Source organism: Cynocephalus volans, chromosome 9 (genome assembly GCF_027409185.1).
Source record: "Cynocephalus volans isolate mCynVol1 chromosome 9, mCynVol1.pri, whole genome shotgun sequence".
NCBI lineage: Eukaryota > Metazoa > Chordata > Mammalia > Dermoptera > Cynocephalidae > Cynocephalus > Cynocephalus volans.
The window spans coordinates 6,054,042-6,079,254 of record NC_084468.1 but is presented as its reverse complement, the minus strand read 5'-3'; the positions used below and the strand labels follow the sequence as shown (position 1 = coordinate 6,079,254).

Here is a 25,213-nt window from a genome sequence, read left to right as displayed (position 1 = left end):
TTCAGAAAAAAGCACAGTTTGAGATCTGGGTTTCATTCATTCACCCACACAGCACGGAGATCCTGCTATGAGCCATCAGCAGGCAAGAGCGCTCCTGAGCAGATGCTGAGAATTGACGCTGTCCCAGTTCTCCAAGTGTTCATGGTCAAGTGGAGCAGATGTACAAGTGACAAACAAAAGGTACTGAAATGGGAATGCTCACAATTTCTAGCCCCAGAGGAAGGATGCTCCATAGGGAATTGGCATAGTTGACACAAAGGCAGAGGGCCAAAGGGGCTGAGCCTGGTCAAGGAGAATGTTCTAGATTCCTGGGGCACAAGCCCAAGAAAGCTGCAACCTCTTATGTTCACAGACTTCACCTTCCTCTTTTACCTGATTTCTAGATCAGTTCCTTTATGAGGCATCCCAGATCCCACTCCATTTCCCAAATCACCAACAATTTAGAATTGTCTTTTCATAAAGCAAAGTTATGATTTGGTAATTACATCTCTCTATGGGAAAGGTTCTAAACCTTTCTGTGTCCAGAACATACTTTCAAACAGTTTAAAATTTTGCAGCATTCTCGAAGGACTTAAAGACCTTAAAAAAAAAAAAAAAAAAACACCAGATAAGTCAGCAATCATTATTCTGCCTTCCCTACCGCAGTGTGACTGTGTCTAACTGGGCCTTTAAAGGCCCCTAATTGCACCTGCTAACTCTTCAGGACCATGGCGCTGTCCACTGCCCTGACCATGTTCTCTTATATGCTCATAGGGCAAAGTTCTCTGATGTTCCCTTTCCATAGCATGAGCTTTCTTTTACTCATAGCACATTCTACTCAACACCTCTGTGCTTGTGAGTACTCAGGGCTCTGAGTACTGATAGGTGCTGCTAGAACGATTTGTAGACTTGGTTGTAGCAAACAAACTTTAAATGCTGATCAAAATTTATCAGAGGATTTTTTCAGTACACCCCTGTGCTCACAGCACTGGGCTGAGAGTCACTGGTTTCTGGAATATCTTGCACTTTCCTATCCCCTATCAGTGCCTCTCTTACCTGGGTCCCTCGTCTCTATTGCTGGCCCTTTTGCCTTTCACCCCCAATCCAATCTGCATTTCTAATCACCCATTGAGACATCTCAGTTTGGTGCTTGTTCCCATTTCCAATTCAACTTAAGAACTGATGCTGGACCTTTTCTTCCCTTTCACCACCTATGCTTCCTGACCACCTCAGCATCAGCTTCAACAGGTATTTGTTAGTGTCTCTTATGGGCCAGAACTTTCACATTTAATCATCATATCTCCTCCAGAAAGACTAACTTTGGGATTCTCCCCATTGAGTTAGAGCTTAATCACATGACTTTTTCTCGCCAGTGGACTATAAGCAGATGAGAAATGATATGCCATATTTGAGCAGAAGTTCCTTAAGTGATTTTAGGTTGCTGCCAGTCTCTGCTCCTTCACCTGGGTCTGAAAGTGAGGAGATGCATGGAATAGGCCAGCAGCCAGGGGCAAAGCTACAGCCAACCTCCAGATCTCAAGTAGAATGAGCAAGAAATACAGGTATGTCATTGAAAGTCAGAGTGTCCCATAGCTTGGAACTGAATTATCTGTTTTAACTCTTTCACTGTAAAGAAAAAGAATCGAAGGCCCCAGAAGATGAAGTGAATTGCCCAAGATCAAAGAATCCATCAGTATCTGAGCCACACCTAGAACCTACGTGTCATTTCCATCACTTGGATGTTTTCTGACTGACTTCCAAAATCTTGCAGAATCAGCCCCCCCATACCCCCACCCATTCAAATTTATTTCAAGTTTCTCACCCTCTGATTTGATTGTGCAGAACTCCCCACTCTCTTTTGACCATTTGTTCCGCAGCCCAGATCTTGTCCACGCTGTTCCACCTTCCGTGCATGCCCTTCCCTTCTCTCCACCAACCAAATCCTTCAACACCTAGCTCAGGCCATCCTACAAACCCCAAGTAGCCTCTTCCTATTGCCTCTACCAATGTTGAGTGCTCTATTCTCTGAATTCCTCTAACATCTATGCTCCATTCCATAATTTACCCTTTAGCCATTCTTAAGTTGTTTCATGAGTGTACCCTTTGTCACTTAGATGGCAAGCTCATTAAGGTTGGGGATCATGAAATATATAATTTAATTGCCCATCACACCTTGCACAGTTCAAGGAACATAACAGGTATGCAGTTAACACCTGCTGGTCAGCTGCCATTCTGAATTTTCATTTTCTTGAAGAAAGAGTCTGAGCTTGGGGAAGGGAACTATGATCGGTTAGGTAGTCTGTGCCAAGCACACCCATGTATGTCATATTCTGTATGTTCCATGTATTCAGTCTTGGCCAAGTTCATTACAAGAAACAGGTATTCAGGGCTAGGTTGGTATAGATATGTTATAAAAGATGTCATAACTCAGTATCACTTATAAGCTCCCTTCTAAGACACTTTTTAAGAATTTTACTTAAACAAAATATTTTTCCCTGGGCATATGGCCTTCTCCTCTCTCTCTGATCACGAACTTGACACAACTGAGGGGATTTGCTTCTCTGTCCTGGATGACAGGAACTCAGAATCCATGTCAGATGTCCAGTCACAGCCCCTGCAACAGTCCTAGTGACTGGCACGTTGGTTCTCTGCTCTTCCTTGATCCTCAGTCCTGGAAGTTGACTCCCATCTGATTTCATTGTAGGCATCTCAAATCCTTTGTGCAAAAAGGCAAGGAATGAACTGAATATACACAGTGAGGCTGAATGGCACTCTCGGGAGAATCCTGACATGCCACACGCTCTTTGCATGTTTGCACATCAGGCTGCCTCCCTCATGGGTCTGTTCCGAAAACCAAGTGAGAAATACTGGAACTCATGCTGAATGCTTGGACTAACTCTTCACCTTGTGGTGGACCCTCAGGACTCCCCCTGCCCCCTTGCCCCCCATCGAGCAGGCCTCCCTTTTGGTGGCTCTATTCAGAGCCAAGAGCTTCTGCAGGGCCATGAAGCCAGGTGCTTTGTTTGCTCAGAGCCACGCCCAGGATGTCCCACTCACTTAACTGCAGCAGTGGGCCTGAAACAGCTTCAGCTAAGTTAATCCCCGGCTGTGCCATTAATTAAAAAAAAAAAAAAAAAAAAAAGCCACACATGCAAGAGCACTTTATAAATATTTTAAGCAATCCCTGGGGGCTGAGGCTAAGTGTTTCTGCTTTTTCTCTCTTCTTTCTCTAGTAGGCCACTCTATGATCTTAGAAAAAGGTTGCAATGGAAAAAAAGAAGAAGACACCCCTCCATAATCTACCCGAGCAGAACGTTTTCCCAATTCAGCCCGTCCCCCTGCCTTTGTCCACACTGTGGTCCTGTCTGGGATGCCTCTTCTCCTCCCTGACTCTAGTGCCAGTCTCTGCTGTCTCTGATTCATTGGAAAAGCTGCAACCTTTCTCCCCATTGTTCAGATGACACACCTGAGGCTCAGAAGGGCACAGAGTGACACAGAACCAAGCAGGTGGGGATCTGGGAATGCAGCTGAGAGCTATGCCTGCCACCCTGCTCTTTTTCCCATGACCCACAACTTGACCTTTTTTCAAGCCCCCTGGTCTCTCTGCAGGCCAACACACCATGGCTGCCAAAAATATCTTCACCATCTCCAGGATTTGCTTTAACTGCACAGAGAAGCGCACTTGGAAGCAGAGGTTGGGCTCTCGCGATGCTCCTTTCCTGCGCCTTCTCTGACATGCTGACTCCTCTGCCTCCAGGTCTCCACACACCACAGGAAGAAGCCAGCCCTCCTTGCTGTCCCCTCTGCCTCCCTCCCACTCCCAGGACTGGGCTGCTGGCCCTGCTGGTGTCCCCTCCAGCCCCCTGTACTTTCCCTTATGACACCCACCCCCCTTTATTGCAACTCCAGGATTCAGTGTCAGTCTTTGCTAAGCTCTGGGAGGGCAAGGGAGAGCTCACCTCCTTCCCACTGCCCCTAGCACCCAGCACAATGCCCAGCACAGACTGCTGAAGAACAGGTTATGGTGCAGCATTTGGAAAGCCACCCTTTGTTTAATGGCATGTAAGGAAAGAATCTGGTTCCTATCACAACACGTTGCATTGTTAGCCAAAGGTCCTCAGGAAGCTGACAGGTCCTGTGAAGAAGCCCCATCCAAGTCTGTCCTCTCTGGTTTGTTGTTTTCTCCTTAAAGCCACAAATTTTCCTGGCTGCGGTGGGTGATATGGGCCAAATGAAACACAAATACCTCCTCAAAGGCTGATTTCCCAGAACTAAGCATACTTTCCAGTATCTGTCTCCCCATGCTCATAGGAACCACCTTTTGAGGCTGTTGGAACTACCCCTCTGATTTCCCTTTATCTACAAGTTGACAACTTGCTTAGCATGAAGGACTGAAGCATCAAGATCAGCCAGCAGTTCTGAAGCCCTTCCTACATGCCTAGCACACACTCGATGCTTGCCAGGGTCTAGGATGCTTGTGAGTCCTGTGAGGGGGCCCCTCTGGAAATCAGAGCACTGAGGTTCAGAGAGGCACACAATGCATCTGTTGCAAAAGCCTGGGCAGCTCATTGCCACTCCAGAGGGTCACAGCCAGAAGGCAGGGTGACCACTGTGGCTGAGCAGACTGAGAACTGTGACTCTGGGTACAACATTCCCACAGACCTGCCTCAAAAATCATCCCGTTAAACTTCCATCCTGGAGAGTGGGGTCCTGAGAGAAGCAGAGATCTCCTGTGGCCACACAGACACAAAGGGACCCAGGGCTCCCAACTCATTGGTCACTGCATCAGCCCCACCCCCATTGCTTGCCTCAGTTCTCCTGGGAGGGCAGGATTAGAGGGTCCCAAGGCAGGGACCTGCTCAGACAAATAGCCCCAGCTTCCTTCCCCCACCGCCTAGTCCTGGGCAGCCATATTCCTTCATTGATTCCTTCCCAACTACAGTGTTTACAGATTGGCCACTTGCATCTCTGTGTCTTGGAGGGCAGAGCTTAGGGATGGATAAGAGGTTGTCCCCACCCTCAAAGGTCACAGCTTTAGATGGCCTGTTGGCGAGACCTGAAGCTGGGCCTATGAGGGATTTTTTAGCTCAAGACTCAGCCCAGAACTGGGGTGGGGCAGTGCAAGAGAGGCAAGGGGCCTGGTTCCCTCCCCACCTTCCTTTCACCTGCGCCCCCAGCCGGTGCCCCAGCCTCTGGGAGCCTTGCTGGACAACACCTTCCTCAAAGGACTGTTGCCAGGATTCAATAAAACGGTCTGCAGTACTCTGAGCAGGCTGGTGGAAAGTGTTAACTCCCTCTCCAACCCAAGTCTGCCCTCTTGCCGGTGCCCTGGGGCTGTCTGTCCCTGAGCCTGAATTCCGCATCAATGAGCAGTTGGGTCTCCAGTCCTGGAACCTCAGGCGTCACCCTGGAGGATTCCACCACACCCAGAATCCCTCCTCTCAGCACCCGGCTGCTCCTGCACCACCACCCAAGCCCACAGTGCCTGTGGCCCGCGGCCCTCGGGAATGGCCTGGCTGGACTCTGGTGCCAGGCGGGGGAGCTGGGGTGGAGGCGCCAGCTCCAGACCGCTGCGCCCTCAGATCCCCATCTCCGAGACAAAGCGTAAAGACCGGGGTTCCTTTGTTTCCGGCCACACCCAGGGACACAGCCTGACTGCTCAGCCCCCACTGCCACCCCCACCCTCCCGCGGCCCAGCCTCAGCGGCGTTAACCCTTCCGGGGCCGCAGCTGCCAGCGCGCCCCCCTGGGTTATTTTTAGCCGCGCTGAGGGGTGGGAGCGGCGCCTCCATTCATGGCGCTGTCTCCAGGTCCCGACCGCCTCCCCATCGGGATGGGCCGGGAGCGGGGAGCTGCGGCTGATCTTTCTCCTTCCTCTGCCGCGAGGTGCAAGGGCCGCTGCAGGCTCAGCCGACCCTCCCCGTCCCGGCGCGAGGGCCAGGGGGAGGGGGCTCAGACCCCCGTGCCCGTCCCTCTTTTGTTCGGCTCCGCACCCTCCGGGTCCACGCCACCCGCTGCGGCACCCCGGAGGGGGAGGGGGCGGCAAGCCCGCGGGGGGACAGGCCGCAGGCTCCAGCCCCGCCCCGCCACGCGGGCGCCCCCACCCCCCTGTCCCCAGAGGCTGCGGGGACAGGGCTGCCGTGCCCGGACCGGCCCCGCCCCACGCGCGGCGGCGCAGGCAGCCTCGAGGGCCGCGTCTGCAGTGCCCCCGCGGATCGGGACCCGGACAGTGGCCACCCCCACCCCACAGAGAGCGGCTGCGGGGCAGGGGCGGGCGCCCGCCCGTTACCGTGATGTGCGGGATGCTCTTCTTGCCCTGGTAAGACATGGTCCCTCTGTCGCCCTCGGCCGGCCGCTGGACGGCGGGGCTGTCTGCCGGGCTCTCTCTGGGCCCGCTCCCCGCGGGCGCGGCGACAAAGGCCCGGGAGCGAGGCAGACAGGGACGGAGGCTCGGTGCCCGCGGCTGCCCCGGCTGCTCCGCCCGCCCGCCGCCGCCGCTCCGGCTGCCAGCACCGCCCGGCTCGGCGACGAGGGCGGGGGCAGGAGAGGCGGGGGCGGGAGGAGGCGGCCGCAGACAGACAGCTCCTCCCGGCGGCCGGCGCGGAGCCCAGCCCGATCCGCCCCTCTCGGCTCGAACCAGGAAGCGCTTGGCTCCCGATGCCCCCGCGCGCCCCCCGCCCCCGCCCCGCGCACACGCCGCGGCTGGGCCCGGCCCCGCTGCCGCTCCTGGGAGGATCTGGTTCTCAGGGCTCTTGCCAACACAGCGGAGGCCTCCGCACGAGCAGGTGTGTGGCCCTGCATCTGGGGACCTCCCCAGAACATCTGCGTGCGGCAGACAGTGTGGGCCGGGTGCCAGGGACGCGCCCACGCTGCCGGCCCTCCAGGATCTGGCCCAACGACCGCCCCTCTCGGCCTGTCCTTCCACAGCCTCCATTTGTCCATCCCTGGCGCCACTCCCTGAATGGACCAAGCACTTTTCCATGTCCAACTCCAAGCCTTTATTCACGCTGTCCGCTCTCTCTGAATATCCCCGTTCTCCCAGACCCATTTCCAACGCCTTCTCCGTCCGTGAAGACTCTCCCTGCCACCCTCCCCACCCCCATCACGGAACCAGCCTTCCCTGAGGGCGCCTAGGAGGAGCCTCCCCGCTAGGCAGAGGGCACGCAGCTGGGAGAGTGACAAGGCCCTAATGAATGGCTGACCTGCTGGATGCCTGCAGCAGCTCTCTCACCACACTGCGGCCTGACCTGGGCGCCACCAGGTCACCCCACAGACTTGCCTACCAAACCGTGAGTGCCTGGAGGGCTACATCGGCAGCAAGGCCTCCACAGCTCCCAGGACAGGCTGAGGGATGGGAGGAGGAACAGGACGCACCTGCCTCCCCAGCTGAGGGTGGACACCAGCCCCCCAGCCCATGATGCAGATGCTGTTGCAGGGAGAGGTGGGCAGGAAGTCAGGGCACATATGGATAAACTTCGTAAGAGGGGAGGGAAAAAGATGGAAGAGGAAAGAAAAGAGGGAGCCCCAGCAAGCCCCCAAAGCACTGGACAGATGCCCCAAATCACCAAGCATAATAAGACAGCACCCTTCTCTGCCATTTCTCTGCTCATTTTCTGCCTGCAAAATCCAAACCCACAGACCCTGTAAAATGATCCATCTTCTTCTCCTTTTGCCACCCAGAGGGAGGGTGGGCTAGTCTTGGTAAAGTCCCTCAGGCATTTCAGTTGGGGCCTGGAGCCCTGACCTCCTAGTCCAGTTCCCGAGGTCAGGGCAAGTCCCCTGGTCCAGGGCAAGAGGCCAGAAATGCCTTGGCCTTCAAATGAAGTTGGGATTGTAGGTTCACAGACTGTAAGCAGCTTCGTACTCCAGGAACATTAGGTCATAATTTTCCCATGTTACAGATAGAAAATTGAGGTTTACAGAGGTCAGATGACGTAGCCAGGTGCAAAGCGTCTCAGCTGCAGCAGAGCACCGTCTGGAAGCCGGGTTCCCGCACACCCTGTCTAGAGCTCATTCCCCTACACTCATCCGTTCAGCCCTGGCTCTGAGCTTGGTTTCAAATGCTTGTCAATGGCCGGAAATTGCGGGCAAGGATGCTCTCCCTCCCCCCGACTCCTAATTCCCTTTCCGAGCGTTGTTAAATTCCACGCTCCGGGGCGTTCCCTGGGGTCAGTGTGGAGATCTGGGCAGGAAAGCTCCGGAGATGGGGACAGGACCGCGTGCGTATCGGGGGAGGAGCACCTGCCGGCGACTGGCCAAACAGATCGCTGCTCCCAAGCAGATTTCGTGGGTACAAAGCGCCGCAGCCGCTCAGCCTCCGGCCGCGGTGAACGCCGCGCCTGCGCCGCAGAAGCCCCGCCTCCCTCCCCGGGGAGAGCCCGTGGGCGGGGGAAGGGCCGGCACCCGCCGCAAAGCGCAGGAGCGACGGGGCCCGCCCCGCAGCCCGAGCCCGCCGTAACCCAACCCCGTGGCCCCTCGTGCCACAGAAGGTTAAACGCTGCCTCCACGGAGATCGCAAGCCCCTCGGCTCCCCAGGTCCGAACCTCGAGTTTTCGAAGCCCTGGGCGCGCCAGAGGCACCGCCTTTTGTCCGGTCCCCGAGAAACCATGGAGAAAGGGCAGAGGGGGCCGGAGCGGGCAGAGGCAGGGGATGGGGAAAGGGGCTGCAGCAGCGGTGAAGCAACCAGCGTCCCCAAACGCCAAGGCGCGGCTGCGGGGTCGGCCAGGCAGAAGCCGGGTCCCGGCAGGCGTTGGTGACTCGCCTCCGGACGGCTCCCGGCAGTGCGCAAAGCGCTGTCTGTCCCCTCCCTGCTACTCCAGCACGCCTGGAGGGAGGCTGGGCGAACACTGCCGCCCCATCTCACAGATGGAGAAGCCGAGGCTCAAGAGGGCGAGGCGCCTTGGCTGGAAAACCCGTTCCCTGGTGCTGGCCCCGGCTTCTCGGCCCGCAGCCCTGAGGCCTCCGGATCGGGCGTGCAAGCCTGGATCCCAAGCGAGGCCAGACCACCAAGGAAGGGAGTAGGCAGGGGGAGATAAAGAAGAGGGGAGAAGAAAAACTGGACTCTCCAGCCATCTCCCTCCCTCACCACCACCCACCACACACACACACATTCACACACACACACACTCACATTCACACACACACACGCACACTCACACACGCACACTCACACACACATTCACACACGCTCATACACACAGACTCACACACACGCACACTCACGCACACTCACACACCCATTCACACACACACACCCATTCACGCACACTCTCACACACACTCTCACACGCACACTCACACTCACACACACGCACACACACACCCATTCACACACACACACTCACATTCACACACGCACACGCACACACACACACACATTCACACACGCACTCTCACACACGCACACTCACACACACACACACGCACACTCACACACATTCACACACACTCATACACACGCACACTCACACACACACGCACACACTCACACTCACACGCACACTCACACACACACACGCACACTCACACACGCACACTCACACACACGCACACATTCACACACACGCACACTCACACACTCACACGCACACGCACACTCTCACACACGCTCACACACACACGCACACTCACACACTCACACGCACACTCTCACACACGCTCACACACACACACGCACACTCACACACTCACACGCACACGCACACGCACTCTCACACACTCTCACACACACGCTCACACACACACACGCACACTCACACACACACACGCACACTCACACACACACACACACACACACACACACACACACCATCGCTGTAAGACCTCCCCCTCGCGAGGCACCGGATTCAGGACCACGGAGAGCTGCAGCAAGAACCGCCCGCGGAGGGATGCGGCTGGGAGCGGACCCCACACTGCGTCCAGCAGGCGCGGCCGGGCCCAGCCCCTACTCCTCCAGGAAGCCCTCCCAGATTCCCGTCGGGATCAGTCTGTGCCGCCCTCCGGGCTCACTTTAAGCCTCTCATAGCATTTAAGAGGGGAGGGTCAATTCACATGGTAAAGAATAATAATAAAACTTAACAGCGGACATTTACTGAATGCTCACTACCTACCTGCATTCGCTGATTTAATTCTCACGCCTGGCCCTGACCCTCACCCATCCACCCCAAGGCCGTGCCGTCCATTCCCCATCTTCCCCCAGCTCCCTGGTGACCCCCAGCTCAATGGAGAAGACCCATAAGGCCCGAGCCCCGGCGTTCCCACTCCCTGAAGCCCCCGCTCCTCATTTTCAGGGGTGAAGACACCTCCGAGTCTGGGAGGCTAGAGACCCCAGTTCAAATCCCGGCTCTGCCTCCAACTTGCTCTGTGAAATGGGCACAGGGGCATCGTGAAGATGTCGGCTCCTGGCGGTGGGGATTCCCAGCTCTAACTGCCCCACGATCTACACCCTTAACCAAATCCCTCCCCCAGAAAGCACGAGCGGAGCAGTCAGGGAAGACTCCTTCCAGCTCGAAGCTGGGACAGCACAGGCGACTCGCACACAGTAGGAGCTCTGTAATTACCGATGAGTGACTGAATGGGTGGATGCACGGATACAGAACGCAGCAGCGGGGAACGAGGAGCCCCGCATCAAACGCGTCCCGGAGGTCCCTGTGCATCTTGAGGGTCCCTGCGGCGGCTTCAGCCAACTTACGTCCCCTCTCACAGCCTCGCTCTCTCTTTCTGCAGAAGAGGAGCCGCGGCTGGACTTCGGAGGTCCCTCCGGAGTCTTACGACTGCGCTGGCCAGCCCCGACCGTGTCGCACACCTCTCAGACCCTCGTGAACGGTGGGCTGGGTGGGGGAAGGGCCGTTCCGGAGCTCTCCCAAGCCTGGTGCCCCGCGGCCCTAGCACTCGGGACCCGGGACCTGCCCTCCAGAGAGCCCGCCCGCCGCGTCCGGCCCACTTGCGCCCCGAGGGTACCTGGCCATTGTCCCGGCCGAGTGGCAGGTGGCGGGGCGCGGGGCAGCGGAGGCGCAGCGCCGGCGGCCGCTCGTCGCGCTCGCCCGGGGAGCTGAGCACCGAGCCCGAGGGCTCGCTCGCGTCGCTGGCCGTGTCCTCGCTGCCGCCAGGCCCCGGCAGGCCGACGGCGTCGGGACGGCCAGCCCCGCGCGGCGTGCGCGCCGAGCCGCGGCGGCCCACGCTGTACGCGTCGAAGTCGATGGTCTTGTTCTCGTAGGCGCCCTCCACCGCGGCGAACATGCCGCCGTACTTCTGGCGCGGGGTCTGCGCCGCGCTGCCCGGCCGCGCCAGGTACACGGGCAGGTCGTCCTCCGTGTTCCACGCGCGCCGCCGGTCCGCCATGCCCGTCCGAGGCCGCCCGCCCGCCCGCCCGCCGCGGCCCCCGCCACCGCCGTGCGCCACGCTCCGCGCCTCGGTGCGGGCCCCCGGCGGCCCAGGCGCGACTGCGGCCCGGGGAGGGGCGGCGCGGGGCGGGGCGCGCGGCGGGGCGGGGCCGGGCCCGGGCCGGGGCGGGGCCTCCGAGCGGCAGCCGGCCACAAAGGCCCGGGAGGCGGGGGCCGCGGCGCGGGCGGGCGGGACGGTGACGCGTCGGAGCCGCAGCGCGGAGGGCGGGCGGCCGAACCGCAGTGCGCTCGCCGCACGCCCGCTCCCCGCCCCAGGACACGCACACGCACTCCGGAGGCACACGCAGGCTCGTGCCAGCACGTGAGACGCACAGGCACGCTGGGACACACCGCACGGTCTCGAGCTCCGGCGCGTCCACGCACACACACATTTGTGCCTGTGCACGTCCCGAGTCAGTTACACACACATCAGAAATTCTCATTGTCCACGATCCCGTGCGTACACAGCATCGCGCTGAGATTAGCCGCACAACCGGAGAGAGACACACATGGCGCACACCACTCATTCACTCAGTACTATCACACGGAGCGTCCACGACCGCTTGGCACTGTCGCAGGTGCTGGGGACACAGCTACGAACAAAATACTAGACACAGTCTGCTCTCTGGGAGCTGTCCTTCTTGGAGGGGGGGACAATACGCACCCATATGGGGGGGCGGTGCTAAAGGCCGGCAAGGATGGCACAGCCGGGCAAGAGGGACATGCTAGTAGCATGCTCCCACGGGCACGCAGGAGAAATACACACTTGCGCGTGAACCCGTGATTCATGCACATACAGGATGCGCACTCCGGTGACACTGCAGGACAAAGAGATTTTCACGTGCCAATACCAAAGGCACACTCACAAGGCGACTCCACACACGTGCCCCCACAAACTCCCGACAGGACACCCACACGTACATCCGCACCAGAATAAGGAAAGGAGGAAGCTTAAATAGAAATGCTCCAGAGAAAGACACACAAAGAGGTAGATCCCTGCACACACACACCTGGCCGTCACCCAGACTGACAAATATCCCCTATTCTAGGGGCACCTCCCACTATCCCAGGTACAGGCTACCCTTGCATCACCCGGAACTTGAAGCCTGGGCGTCCCGAGGTTCCTCTGACTAGGGCCACGGCGAGGGCGTGGGAACCTGGAGGTCACTCTGCTGGGGGTCCCCTCTACCCTTCTCTGAGGCCAGGAGCCATGCTTCTCCTCTATACATCGTCCCTCATTTCTCCATGATTATCAGGCAGAGGTTCCTAAGGGTCTCTGGGGACCCAGCAGTCCCAGCTGCGCTTTCTGGACGGGCGGAATCGCCAGCTGCCAACCCTCTTGGAGGGCCAGTCCAGACGCACTGCACTGCGTCTGGACAGGATTGGGTCCACAGAAGGGAGCTGTCACTTCAGCACCCGGGCCCACTGGCCTAGCGCAGTGTGGCCAAATTCTGACAATCCCAGACAGACAGTTGGATTCTCACTCTTGTTTTTGTGACTGTTGCGACCAGTGGACTGAGGACTAGGGAGACGCTGGGCCCATTGCCTCAGCGGACGCCTCCCTGAATTTATTGTCTTTCCACCCTGGAACAGGCTGGCCTGTGCAGCAGGTAGTATCTCAGCTCCCCACTGTGCGGGTGAGGAGACAGGAGAGGAGCGAAGCGTGCCTCACACACAGACCCCACGACTGCTCAGCCAGGTCAGTACCTCAGGCTCATCTACTCAATGCACAAGTCCTTTTTCTGCACTTGAGAGAGACACTGGTGCTGGGGACACAGATGAGTATTTGTAAAGTTTCTGCCTTGAAGAAGCGTATATTCTAGTAGGGGAGAGAGTGATGAACACAAATAGGAACAGAAAGCATCACACACACACACCATCTACTGCCTTCTACCGTCCCCACCCATGTGCCCGCTCCTCCTCCATTTGTTCCTGGGCTCCCTATACAGATTGCTGTCACTGAAATTCCTTTTGAGGTCCAAAGGACTCCAGGCTGCATTGAAAGTGTTTTCTTTTTTTTAATGAAAGCTCCTCTCTGTCCTACTCTCAGCACATTCCAGGCAAGGAAATTTTATGTTGAAGATTGCATAGAAACTCTTTTTAAAGCTCCACAAATATTCATAGTGACGAAACCCACAGAAATATCAGAGAATCCAAGTATCTAAGTTAGACAGAATTTTGAGGTCAGTCCTACTGCATGCTTGGATCTGGTCTAAAAATCTTGAGGAGACAATCCATTGGGCTTCCCTGATAGTGATGAAGGTCTGACTACTTTTTAAGAGAACTTTTTCCATTGTGAGAAAGGGCTAGGCAGTTGTCAAGACTAGAGGGAGTGACACAAGGAAGGAGTTGGGAAAGAGCTGTTTTTATGCAGAAGCAAGAAAGGATAATGACAGCTCCCAAAGACAGAGATTTTACCGCATGCCAGGGACCATAGTAGGCACTTTACATATACCAACTCTTTAATGCCTCACAGCAACCTGTGAGGTACCATTTTAGCCTCACTTTACAGATGGGGAAACTGAGGGTCAGGAAGAGAAATAACTTGCCTAGCGTCACAATGGCAAGTGAGACTGCTAAGATTTAAACATGGTAGTCCAGTGCCAGAGTCTGCATCTTCACTACTGCCCTGTACTCTCCCCAAGAAGCCCAACTAAGGCAGACCCGTTGGGAGGGAGAATAACAGAATGGACCTGGGGCAGTCAAGAGTCTAGATTTTTTAATTCGAATCCTGTTCTTCATGCAACCTTGGGCAACTCATCATTCAACATTCCTCTAACACACATTGGGGATCCACTGTGGATCTCAGACTCTATATATATCACTCTCCATCACTCTCCTCTTCCCCTACAGAGGGATCTGACATTCGTGGGGTGTCTGCCATATGTAAGGGTCTCTGCACACACCGTTCACTTCCACACGTGACCTGCCGCTGTACACACTGCCGGCTCTTTCAGCAGCCCCAGGTGGCAGACTGTGCTCCCTCCATCTTCAGGCTGGAGTGCTGAAGATGACAAACCTAACCCTAACCCATTGCTCAAGTTAACTGCCAGGAAATGACTGAGCTGGGATTTCAACTCAGGTTTGTCTGAGTCCTTTCCACAACCTCTCCTCATCGCAAGGCCAGTAAACCAAGTGTAGCAGAGAAAGGGAGGCAAGAGACAAAGCCCAGAGTATAAATTAGGAAATGCACCCTCCGGCTTGCAGTGAGGACAAGAGGAGCAAGGTCTGGCAGAGACCGACAGAGGAAGCCCAGGAATCCTGAGCAAACCACCCTCCATCCCGATGACAGATGCGACCACCCCGTCCTGTCCTCCAGGGAAGGAGTTCTCATAAGTGAATTACACCGTGACACTTGGTGAAGGACAAACGTTGAACTCATCCTGTCAGACCATGAAGCCTTCCAGAGTGACAGCAGAGAACAGAGAGGGACATGTCAGATGGTGGCAGGGAGAGGACAAGGGAAGCCAGACAGCTCCAATGTGTACTTCATTTAGGTGAACAAAACAGATTTTTTTTAAAGCTGTAAAAGGAATATTTTTTAAAAAGTGAAGGAAAGGGAATTACAGTTTATTGTAATCAGGTGTGTAATCCTCTTAGCAAATTTGTGAGGCCCAAGTAATGTATTATTGTGCTCATTTTAGATATGAGAAAAGAGGTTCATGGAAGTTAAGTGAGCTGCCTGAAGTCATATGGCCAGCAGGTGACAGAGACACAGTTCAAATCCAGGCCCGTTTGATTCTAAAACATCTGCTTTTTCTGCTGCCTCCAAATCAGTGTACAAGGATTGTGGTAGGCAGAATAATGGCCCTCAGAAATGTCCACATCCTGATCCCCAGGACCTGTGTGTATGTTACTTCACATGTCAGACAGGACTTTGTGGGTGAGCTTGGATGAAAGATCTTGAGATGGGGAGATTAGCCTGGATTGTCTGGGGGGAGCCAATGTAATCACAAGGGTCCTTTTAAGTTAAAGAGGGTTTCAGGAGAGTCAGACTCAAGAAGGAGATGTGATGACCGAAGCAGAGGTCAGAATTAGAGAGAGATTGGAAGACGAAACACTGCTGGCTTTGAAGATGGAGGAAGTGACCATGAGCGAAAGAACGCAGCAGCCTCTAGAAGCTGGAAGAGGCAGGGAAACGGGTTCTCCCTAACACCTCCAGAAGGAGCGCAGCTCGGGTGACACCTTGATTTTGGCCCAGCAAAACCCATTTTGGACTTCTGACCTCCAGAAGTGTGAAGGTAATAAATGTGTGTTGTTTATTAACAAATGTGTGTTATGTTCAGCCACTGGGCTTATGGCAATCTGTCAGAGCAGCAATAGGAAATTAATACAGTCATATAATGCACCAGAAAGAAAATCACTTCATTATTTGTGCAAAGTGGATTTGACTATTAAGAAAATAATTTATTCCCCACAAAAACCAAGAGAGTCCTGGATTTATTGCCTTCTTGTGCTATGTCAGGGTCTACAACACTTTGAAATTAACCATCATAAATTAAACATTCAAGAGAGGGAAAAACCCTTAATTGTGAAAAAGCATACATTTTAATGTACAAAATTACACAAATTATACATTTAACTAACATAGAAAAATACATCTCGATAACAAGAGAAAATGCCAGCCTATTTTACACAAGATGAAGCAGTCATTACAAATCTTGAAAACCCTGAAGGGAGGGTTGAGCCCAGCTGACAACTGGTCGGGAAGCTGATGAGCATTTCTGAGGACTGATTGCTCTGTTCAATTCACTGCAGGCAGAAGTTGGGGGACAGCCCACTGCCCCAGGACCCCAGGAGGGTCCTGCTGAAGAGCATCCAAAAGGAAGAGGGTCTGCTCCTGTGAACCAATGCATCTCACTGGGAGCAGGGGCAGGAGGGGGACTGTCCAAATTCTGCCAAACCCTTGGGCTTATTAATGTGGACATAGAAGAGTTCTTTTAGGTTCACACAATTGCAAGGTATAGAGTTATCGTGCATGTGGGTTCCAGTGGGAAAGTACACAATTTCCAAACTGGTGTCCGTGCTTCACGGCGTTCATGTGATTTCTGCCCGGGATTCAACCTGGAAGCAGCACCATAGAGGTTCTGCCAAAATGAACTCGCAAGCCTTGCGTATCACCTTTGCGAGTGACGCCCACGTCTCTTCTCTGCCATGCCATCAAAAGCTGGTTGTGAAAACCTGAACTGCAGAAGAGATCATCTTAGCCCCCCAACTCAGGCTGGTGGCATATCCCCTAGGATCCCACTGAAATGTGCCTGTGCAGAGCCCATTTTCAAAGAGGTAAGGGAAGGTTCCTAACATCCCCTAACATGTGTTTGATGCTTTAATAAACATGTGCTGTCTCATTAATCCTCCTACTTAACCTGCTGTTTCTGTCGAGGACTTTGAGGCTGAGAGGTAAGTGCCTCGTCCAAGCTTGCACAGCTAGCTGGCAGCAGAGCATAGTTAAATTCAGTGCACCTGGCACCATAACTCACCCTCCTATCTCTGTGCAGACCTTGCCCTTGTCCCAATGAAAAGTCGAAGTTAATAGTTATAACATTGTTGCATCAGTTTCAATGTCATATTTACAAATACTGTTATTATATTCCTTGACTTTAACAAGAAAATCTTGATAGAGAGTTGATATCAAGTTTTCAGCCATTATTAACAACCCCATTCATTTGCCTTTCTCTTCCCTTGTTCTACCATCATATAAAGATATCATCAGTCCATCCTTTGGCACAGCCTGATGATGTTTTCAGAGAGACACACACAAGACATGGCATTGGAGAAAACCTTATTTTCATGGTATTAATTCTTCTATTAGTCTCCCATGACTCTATATTTACACCAAGGACTCAGAAGTCACATTTGGTAGGGAGCTGTGCTTGCTGAAACCAGAGTAGGATTTAGGGAAGATTAAATGGGATAAAGAAAATCCAATACTTCAATCCCAAGACTACTGACTTCTTGAAAGCAGTTTTAGGTCCAAATTATCATTTTCTAGAAATTCTCACAACACAGGGAAGAGGGCCAAATACATTGACAAACCCGGGGTTTTTTCCTTCTCCACCTCCTTAAGGCACCAGAGAATTTTTTAAAAAAACAAACTCAAAGCCAGGTAGGAACGCAGTTGGCTATTGTTGCAAATGCTGAATAAAAATCTACTTCTATTTGTTTATACAACTGGTAAATTTATTTATCATAGATACCTATTTCTGGAAGAGTTTAGGATACAAGCAACTGTACCCAAGAGTTTCATTTAGTGTGTCTATTGTACCACCCAATTGCATTATCTGAACTTCCATGTAATTGTGTGGTGACCAGCCACCAAGCACTCAGAGTCTGGGTCCTGCTGCAGTGGTGCTGACTGCTACAGCATATCGTGTTTCATTTTCATAAGCACCATCCACTGCTTAAACAGCCCTCTGAAGGCAAAGTCACAAAGCCGACTCATGGCCAAAAACACCCCAGAGAAGAGCAAGTTTCCTTCTGTCAACTCTGAGTCCACACTTCTTTCCTAACAAAGAGTAAAAATAAATATAAATGTAATTCGGAAGAAACCCACAGCTGCATCCTGGAATTTAATTAGCACAGGAGATGAGAATTGAAAGGGATTGTGAGACTATAGTCTGATGGCTCTCCCTCTGGCTGCTAAGATTCACTGGGGAGTTGTCAAAAGGATCCCTGACCTACCCAAGACAACTCAATTTAAGTGGCCAGAAGAGGAGACTAGGCATTGGTTTTTCAAAAAGCTCTGCGAGTAAGTCCAATATGCAACCAGGGTGAAAAATCATCACCAGAGTGCAATCTCTATATCCTACAAATGGCCTGGAGAGGGGGATGGCCAAGCTCATGCAAGCCCCCACCCCCACCCCGCCCTGTCTCCCAGCCTGGAGCCCTTTACACCGCATGGCACTGACTCCACCGAGAAAAAATGGTTGAGTATCTAAAATACGTTAGAAATGTCTAGCACTCTATTCTCAGAAGTTGATTGAGTTCTCAAAAAGTTTCACATTCCAGACCTGGAATTTCACCCTGGAATCAAATGGGAGCTGTGACTCTCTTGAAAGAAGCTTACCACCGTGAAGGTGAAAAGCCCCTGTCGAGTTTACAAAGTTTACTCAATAAATTGCTGAGTAAAACAAATAGAAGGGAACTCATCTTCGAAAGGATTTGGGTCCCTGTCCTCTGCGATGACGGGTAACTACATTCATACAATAATCTCACTGCAAAGCAACTCATAAACCTTTGATCCGCTTTGCGGCTTGATTTCCTCACTGAGAAACTAGGCTGGAAAAGCTGTGGAGGAGTGGATTTAAACCTCAGTCGCAGAAGCCTAGCCAAGAAGTATGTGAGTTTCCAGGATATCTTGGGATTTGGGGTTTCCCTTCCCCAGGAAGAAATGAGGGCATGGATACTGCACAGAAGGAAAGAACTCCTCAAACTGATACATGTTGCTAAGTGACGCCATCACCTGTGACCCGCTAGAAGACGGATTGCATCAGACCCAGATCTGGGATTCTGAATCCGAAGAGCCTGCACTGGGGCTCGGTTGGAGAATCCCGCATAAAAAACATCAAAACTAGGTTCACTCCCATCTGCAGTCAAGTGGCTCTGTCACCTGACCATGGATGTGTCACTTAATATCTCTGGGCTTCAGTTTCCTCACTGTAGAATGGGGAAAGGCAAGGGCGTTTAACTTAAAAGTCTAAGGCCTTCTCCAGCTCTATCAACAGATGTTTCCGGTCTGTTAACTTAATTCCTGCCCCGCTGGCTTGCTCGGGAAGGGCGACAGCATGACCATTCTGAACACACAGCTGATCTCGGGAAGGGCGACAGCATGACCATTCTGAACACACAGCTGATCTCGGTCTGCAGAGCTATCCGACCACGCTGCCTCCGCTGTGGCCGCTGCCACCACACCTCCAGCATACCTATTTTAAGAACACCGCCTAGTGGTTCATGGGGAAACGTTGCCATGCCAACTCGCGGCCTGTTGCTAATCATAATCTATGAATGTGCAGTACAGCCATCTGACAAGCAATTCTTCCCTTCCTTAGCCTAGGGACTTTTCCCAAATTGTCATAAGATGAATCACTTTGTTCAAAATGGCACACAGTAGGTGTATAATAAATACACATTATATCAATGAAATGAACAAAGTGTATGCAAGACACTGACTTGTGAGTCTGCAATGTGCTTTCCCATCCTGTCTATCCATGAATGCGGGCAGCAGGTGCAGAGGAAGGTATTTTATTACCCCCATTTGCCAGGTGAGTAAACTGAGAAGGGGACGTTGCTTTCTGTGGTCTGGGAGCTAATAAGTTGCAGAACCTGGACGGCAGCCTAGTTATTGTTTTTAAACCCTAATTTTCTTTCTCCTGTATCAGATGGTATCTGCCATCTCTCCAGATGAAAGTCAAATAACACCAGCCCTGTATATTTACTCAGAACTTAAGAGTTTACAAAGTGCTTTTCCTCCCATATTTCCATTTTATTCAAATCCTAAAGGTAAAATGAGAGGCAGGGCTCGGCTGGGAGTCTACCCCTGGCCTCTAAGGTCTCCTGTGTGTAGTGGGATGCTTCATGGACCCAGAAGTGGCTCAGAGTCCTCCCTTGGGGATTCTGGAAGGACAGAGGTAACAGAAGCAGTGCAAGTGGGCAGAAAAACCAGTGGTGAGTGATGGTCTAGGACCCGGGACGAGCATGCCACCTGGGACTGGCAGAGCAGAAGGTGGGGTCCAGATACAGAGGAAACACCTCCAGCAACAGACAGGCCTGGAAGGTAAAGCCAGGGCCCCTGGAAAACCCACTCAGAGAGGCACACACTGAGCACTTACCAACTGATCATTGCCCGGTGGGAAATCCCATCCCACAAGGGCAGCCGTTTGGTCTGTTTTACTCTCTCCTGTAACTCCAGGGACTATGGTGGTGCCTGGCACTTAGTGGTGATCAGTCAATGCTTGTGGGAAACCACATTTTTCCTCATCCCTCCCCCCCCCTCTTTTTTTTTTTTTTTGAAATATATGGAAGCAATGCCATCCTTCTTTTAACCTAGGAGGCAGGTTTCTGCTTGGGAAGGGGAGGAAGGGAACTAAACTTTATTGAGCATCTACTATGTGCCAGCAGCTTACATTTCTCAATTTCCTTTGCACTGTCAAGGACAGTGATATTTCTCCCCTGTGACAATAGAAGAGTTTGCAGATCAGAGGGGGGACTGACTTGTCTGGGGCCTCTCAGCAGGTAAAACACCGAGAGTGGGTTTTGAAATCAGCCTCGTGGACTCTGCAGCCAGGTTGTCCCCACGATATCATGCCCGTGCTGGGTGCTGCTCTGCAGGGAAGGTGACTTGGAGTCCTTGGATGTAGCCGCACTTGTTAGAAAGTAGCACTTACAAAGCCCCTGCTGGGTGCCACGCCCTCCACTGGATGCTTTATCTTTCCTGCCTTAGTTGATCCTCAGAACAGCCCTGTGGGAGGAAGCATGGTCCTTCTTTCCGTTTTGCAGATGAGGAAACAGACCCCCACACTCTGAGCTGGCTGACTTGGGCTGTGCTGTTACTAACGCCCCTTCACATTCCATCTTTGTTTAATAGTCAACGCACATCCTCTTCTGTCCCCGTGAGAATGCCGTGAGGCTGCTGGGGAGGTACCATCTCTCCCATTTTCCTTCTAAAGAGGAAGCTTTGACTCAGACGGTTAGGGACTTTGCCCAGGTTCCTGGGACAGGCAGGTGACAGAGTTGAAAACAGAATGAGGTGTCATGAGGCCCCATCCAGGCACCTCCTGGATGACAGCAGCTGCGTCATAATCTCCCCTTGTTGAGCAGAGCAGGTGTCAATGTCAACGAGTCACAGCCCCTGGAGGCCAGGCAGGGTCCACTCACCAGTGGAGGAGAAGACCTTACTTATGGAGTGGGTGCCCTGAGGCCACCGGGCAGGGGTGCCTGCCAGTCGGGGGAGAGAGCGGGCTGGCCTCACTCAGCTCTCGCTGCAGCCAGAAAGACAGGCCTGATGTTGCCAGATCCACTGATTCTCCAAGAGAAGCCAGAAATTCAGATGGTTATAAGAAATCTGTTGGCTTCTAAATGTCACTTGCTAATTCCAGTATGAAGAAATGTAACGGAGGCATTTGTATAACCATGTTTGTAGCAGCATTGTTCATGATAGCCCACATGTGAAGCAACCCAAATGCCCACTGATGGGTGAATGGGCAACAAAATGTGGTCGGTCCCTACAACGGAAAACTGCTCAGCCTCAGAAAGGAAGGAGACTCTGACACATGCTACAACGTGGACGAGTCTTGAAGGACATTATGCTAAATGAAATAAACCAGTAACAAATACCATGTGATTCCACTTATATGAGGTCCCTAGAGTCATCAAATTCATAGAGACAGAAAGTAGAGCAGTGGTTGCCAGGTGCTGGGGGAGGGGGACAGAGCATTAGTGTTTAACAGGGACAGAGTTTCAGCTTGGGAAGATGGAAACGTCCTGGGGATGGATGGGGGTGAGGGCTGCACAACAGTGTGAATGTGCTTAATGCCACCAAACTGTGCACTTAAAAAGTGCTAAGATGGTGAGTTTTATGTAATGTGAATTTTACCAAAGTTTAAAAAAAAAAGGATGTAAACCAAACAAGACACATTTGTGGGCCGGATCTGGCCCAAGGGCCACCCGTGTGCCCACTGGGGACTAGAAACTCACAAAGGTCTGTCGCGTGGCTGGTGGGCTCGTTTGCCACTCACCCCTCACTGACCACGGCCTCACTGAGATCCCAGATGTCCGTGGCCAACTCCATCTACAAGCCTGCCTTCCCACTGTCAACATCTGTCACACAGTAGCAATGCCAGAAACAGCTCCAGTTACTGAGGTTTTACCATGTGACAGCTCACTTTTCACTGTGCCTTCCTGGGGATGCTTAGATTTCAGATGTCCCTGTTAGTCCCCTGGCTGCCCAAGCAAGATGTCCTCACAGTCCTGCAATTTACAGGGAAATGTTATCAGACAGAGCAAACCCCCTTGGTCCAAGCACAGCAACTGGGCCACTGTGCTCTTTAACTGCCTGGAGAAAGGAGCTGAAATAGCGCTGCCATGCTTGGAGCACTTTGGGGTGCTGTGGTTATTTGGGAGGCAATTCACAGACACAAGTTGCCTGAGGTGATGTATGTCTAGAAGAGAAGAGCTCTCCAATTACTCTGGAAGCAAGGAAGCTGGCTTGAGACCTTCCCACCTGGCCAGAGCCTGCCACTCTTTGGGAACCCAGCAAATGGAGAGTACAATGTGAGGCGTGATTCAGGGAAGGGCTGCAGACTCTGGCATCAGAGCTGGGAAGAATACTGGAAGACGTGTGGGCACACCCATTTCACAGATGAGGAACTGAGGCGTCAAAGTCACCAGCATGTTAGAGGCAGAGTTGGGTCTCTGGGTGCCCTGACAGAGTCTTCTCCCCCAGACTAGGGGTGCTTGACCACTTGGGAGTCCCATTCTCATTTGAGAATCTGATGAAATCCATGGCCCCGCTGCCTAGGAAAGTGCTCATGTGCACACAGTTTTTTGCAGAGGTTAGAACCTCCACCTTGGCCCAAGCTTCTGCAGAAGATCTCTCCTATCTAGATGACTACTACGATTTTTTAAAAACTCTTGTCCTGCCATGTGCCCCACGTCATCCATCCTGGGTGGAAACTATGTGGAACTGTCAATGCAATGAGTCCTTCCAGCAGAGTGTGCTCCTGAGTAACCGTGAGTGGTTAGCAAAGTGAATGAGAAGAGATGGAATCACGTTTTACAAGCACAGCAAGGCCCCTGGCTTGCAGGAAGCATCTCAAAGCATTCAGGGCACCTTCCTAGTTAGGAGCTCATTTGGTCATCAGAGCAAAACTGTCAAGTAGGCATTGGGACCCACAAACAAGTGAAAAAGAGGATGTTCACAGAAGGTAAGTTGTGCAAGGTGACTCAGAGCCAGCCAGGTCCTGGGAACTCCATACCCAGGTTCCTGCCACCACCCCATGCCAATAACTGTGGACTCTTACAATCAACGGCCATTTCTTTGGTCCCTCAGTTGGCATCATACAAAGTAGAAATGACCCCTGTGAATGAGTTGAGATAGGACAGCGGTCATTAGGCTGTGACTCGGCTCTCTGAAAGGGACTGCAAATCATGGGGCCTCCTCTGCTCGTTAGTCAGCCAAGAGCAATGTACGTATTCTCCAGCTTGATGTTTCTGCCTCTGTGCTGTCTTCTTCCCTGCAACAACAAAAGCATGGAGATGAGTTCTGAACGGAAACATACCAACCAGCGTGGCTTCTACATGAGGCTGTCCACATGCACAAGCCCTTAAGTCGTTGGAGGCTGACTTTAAACTCTATATGTGGTGGCATATATCATGGGATATCAGTTATACAATCCATCAGCTGCTCTCCCCAGAAAAGAATATTAGATTGGATTTAATAGGTAATGCCCTCTTTATTTGAGGTGTTTATGAACCCTTGAAATAACATGGTAATTTTATGCGACTAAGTATCTGTGCACAATTGTGCACAGAGGGTTTCTAGCTTTCAGGAGCCTCTCAAAAGGACCAATGGCCAAAGGAAGGTTAAGAAGATTCATGTGGAACAATAAAAGACCCCAAATGGCCAAAGCAATCCTAAGGAAAAAATAATAAAGCCAGAGGCCTAACATTATCTGACTTCAAATTATACTACAAAGCTATAGTAACCCAAACAGCATGGTACTGACATAAAAATAGGCACTCAGAACAATGACAGAATACAGAACCCAGAAATCAACTCACATACTTACAGCCAACTGATCTTTGACAAAGGCAACAAGAATATACATTGGGGAAAAGACTGCCTCTTCAATAAATGCTGCTGGGAAAACTGGACATCCATATGTAGAAGAATGAAAGTAGACCTGTACCTCTTGCTACCAAAATGAACTCAAAGTGGATTCAAGACTTAAATATAAGATCTGAAACTATGAAACTCCTAAAAGAAAACATACAGGAAACACTTCAGTAAGTAGGGCTGGGCAAAGACTATGAATATGACCCTAAAAGCACAGGCAACAAAAGGAAAAATAAACAAATGGGATTCTATCAAATTAAAAAGTTTCTGCACAGCAAAAGAAACAATTAACAGAGCAAAAAGGCAAACTACAGGGTGGGAGAAAATATTTGCAAACTATGCACCCAACAAAGGATTAATATACAGAATATACAAGGAACTCAAACAATTTAACAGTAAAAAAACAAATAACCAGGTTTTAAAATGGGCAAATGAGCTGAATAGGCATTTGTCAAAAGAAGACATACAAATGGCCAAAAGACACATGAAAATGCTTAACATCACTCAGCATCAGGGAAATGTAAATCAAAATCACATTAAGATATCATCTCACCCCAGTTAGACTAGTCGGCTGTTATCAAAAAGACAGAATTAAAATGCTCGTGAGGATGCACAGAAAGGGGAACACTCCTAGATTGTTGGTGGGACCATAAATTAGTAGTGCAATTATGGAAAATGGTATGGAGGTTCCTCAAACAACTACAGATAGAACTGCCATACAATCCAGCAATCCCACTGCTGGGCATATACCCAAAGGAAGGGAAATCGTCATATCGAAGGGATAACTGCACTCCCATGTTTATTGCAGCTCTATTTACAGTAGCCAAGAGTTGGAATCAACCTAAATGTTCATTGTCATATGACTGGATGAGGAAAATTTGGTTTATCTACACAATGGAATAGTACTCAGCCATAAAAAAGAATGAAATCCTGTCATTCACAGCAACATGGGTGAATTTAGAGAAGTTACATTAAGTGAAATAAACCAGGCACAGAAAGAAATACTGCATGTCCTCACTCAT

General features: G+C 52.0%; 1 protein-coding gene across 1 annotated transcript in view; it reads right to left on the bottom strand.

The window, feature by feature from the left end:
- The window catches only part of CRMP1 (collapsin response mediator protein 1), a 71,183-nt gene extending 59,865 nt beyond the window's left edge, over positions 1-11,318 (bottom strand). Inside the window, exon 1 of the mRNA XM_063107915.1 lies at positions 10,938-11,318. Within this exon, the coding sequence (XP_062963985.1) occupies positions 10,938-11,318 (381 nt within the window). The remainder of the gene's footprint in view (positions 1-10,937) is intronic.
- Between the last annotated feature and the right edge of the window lie 13,895 nt (positions 11,319-25,213).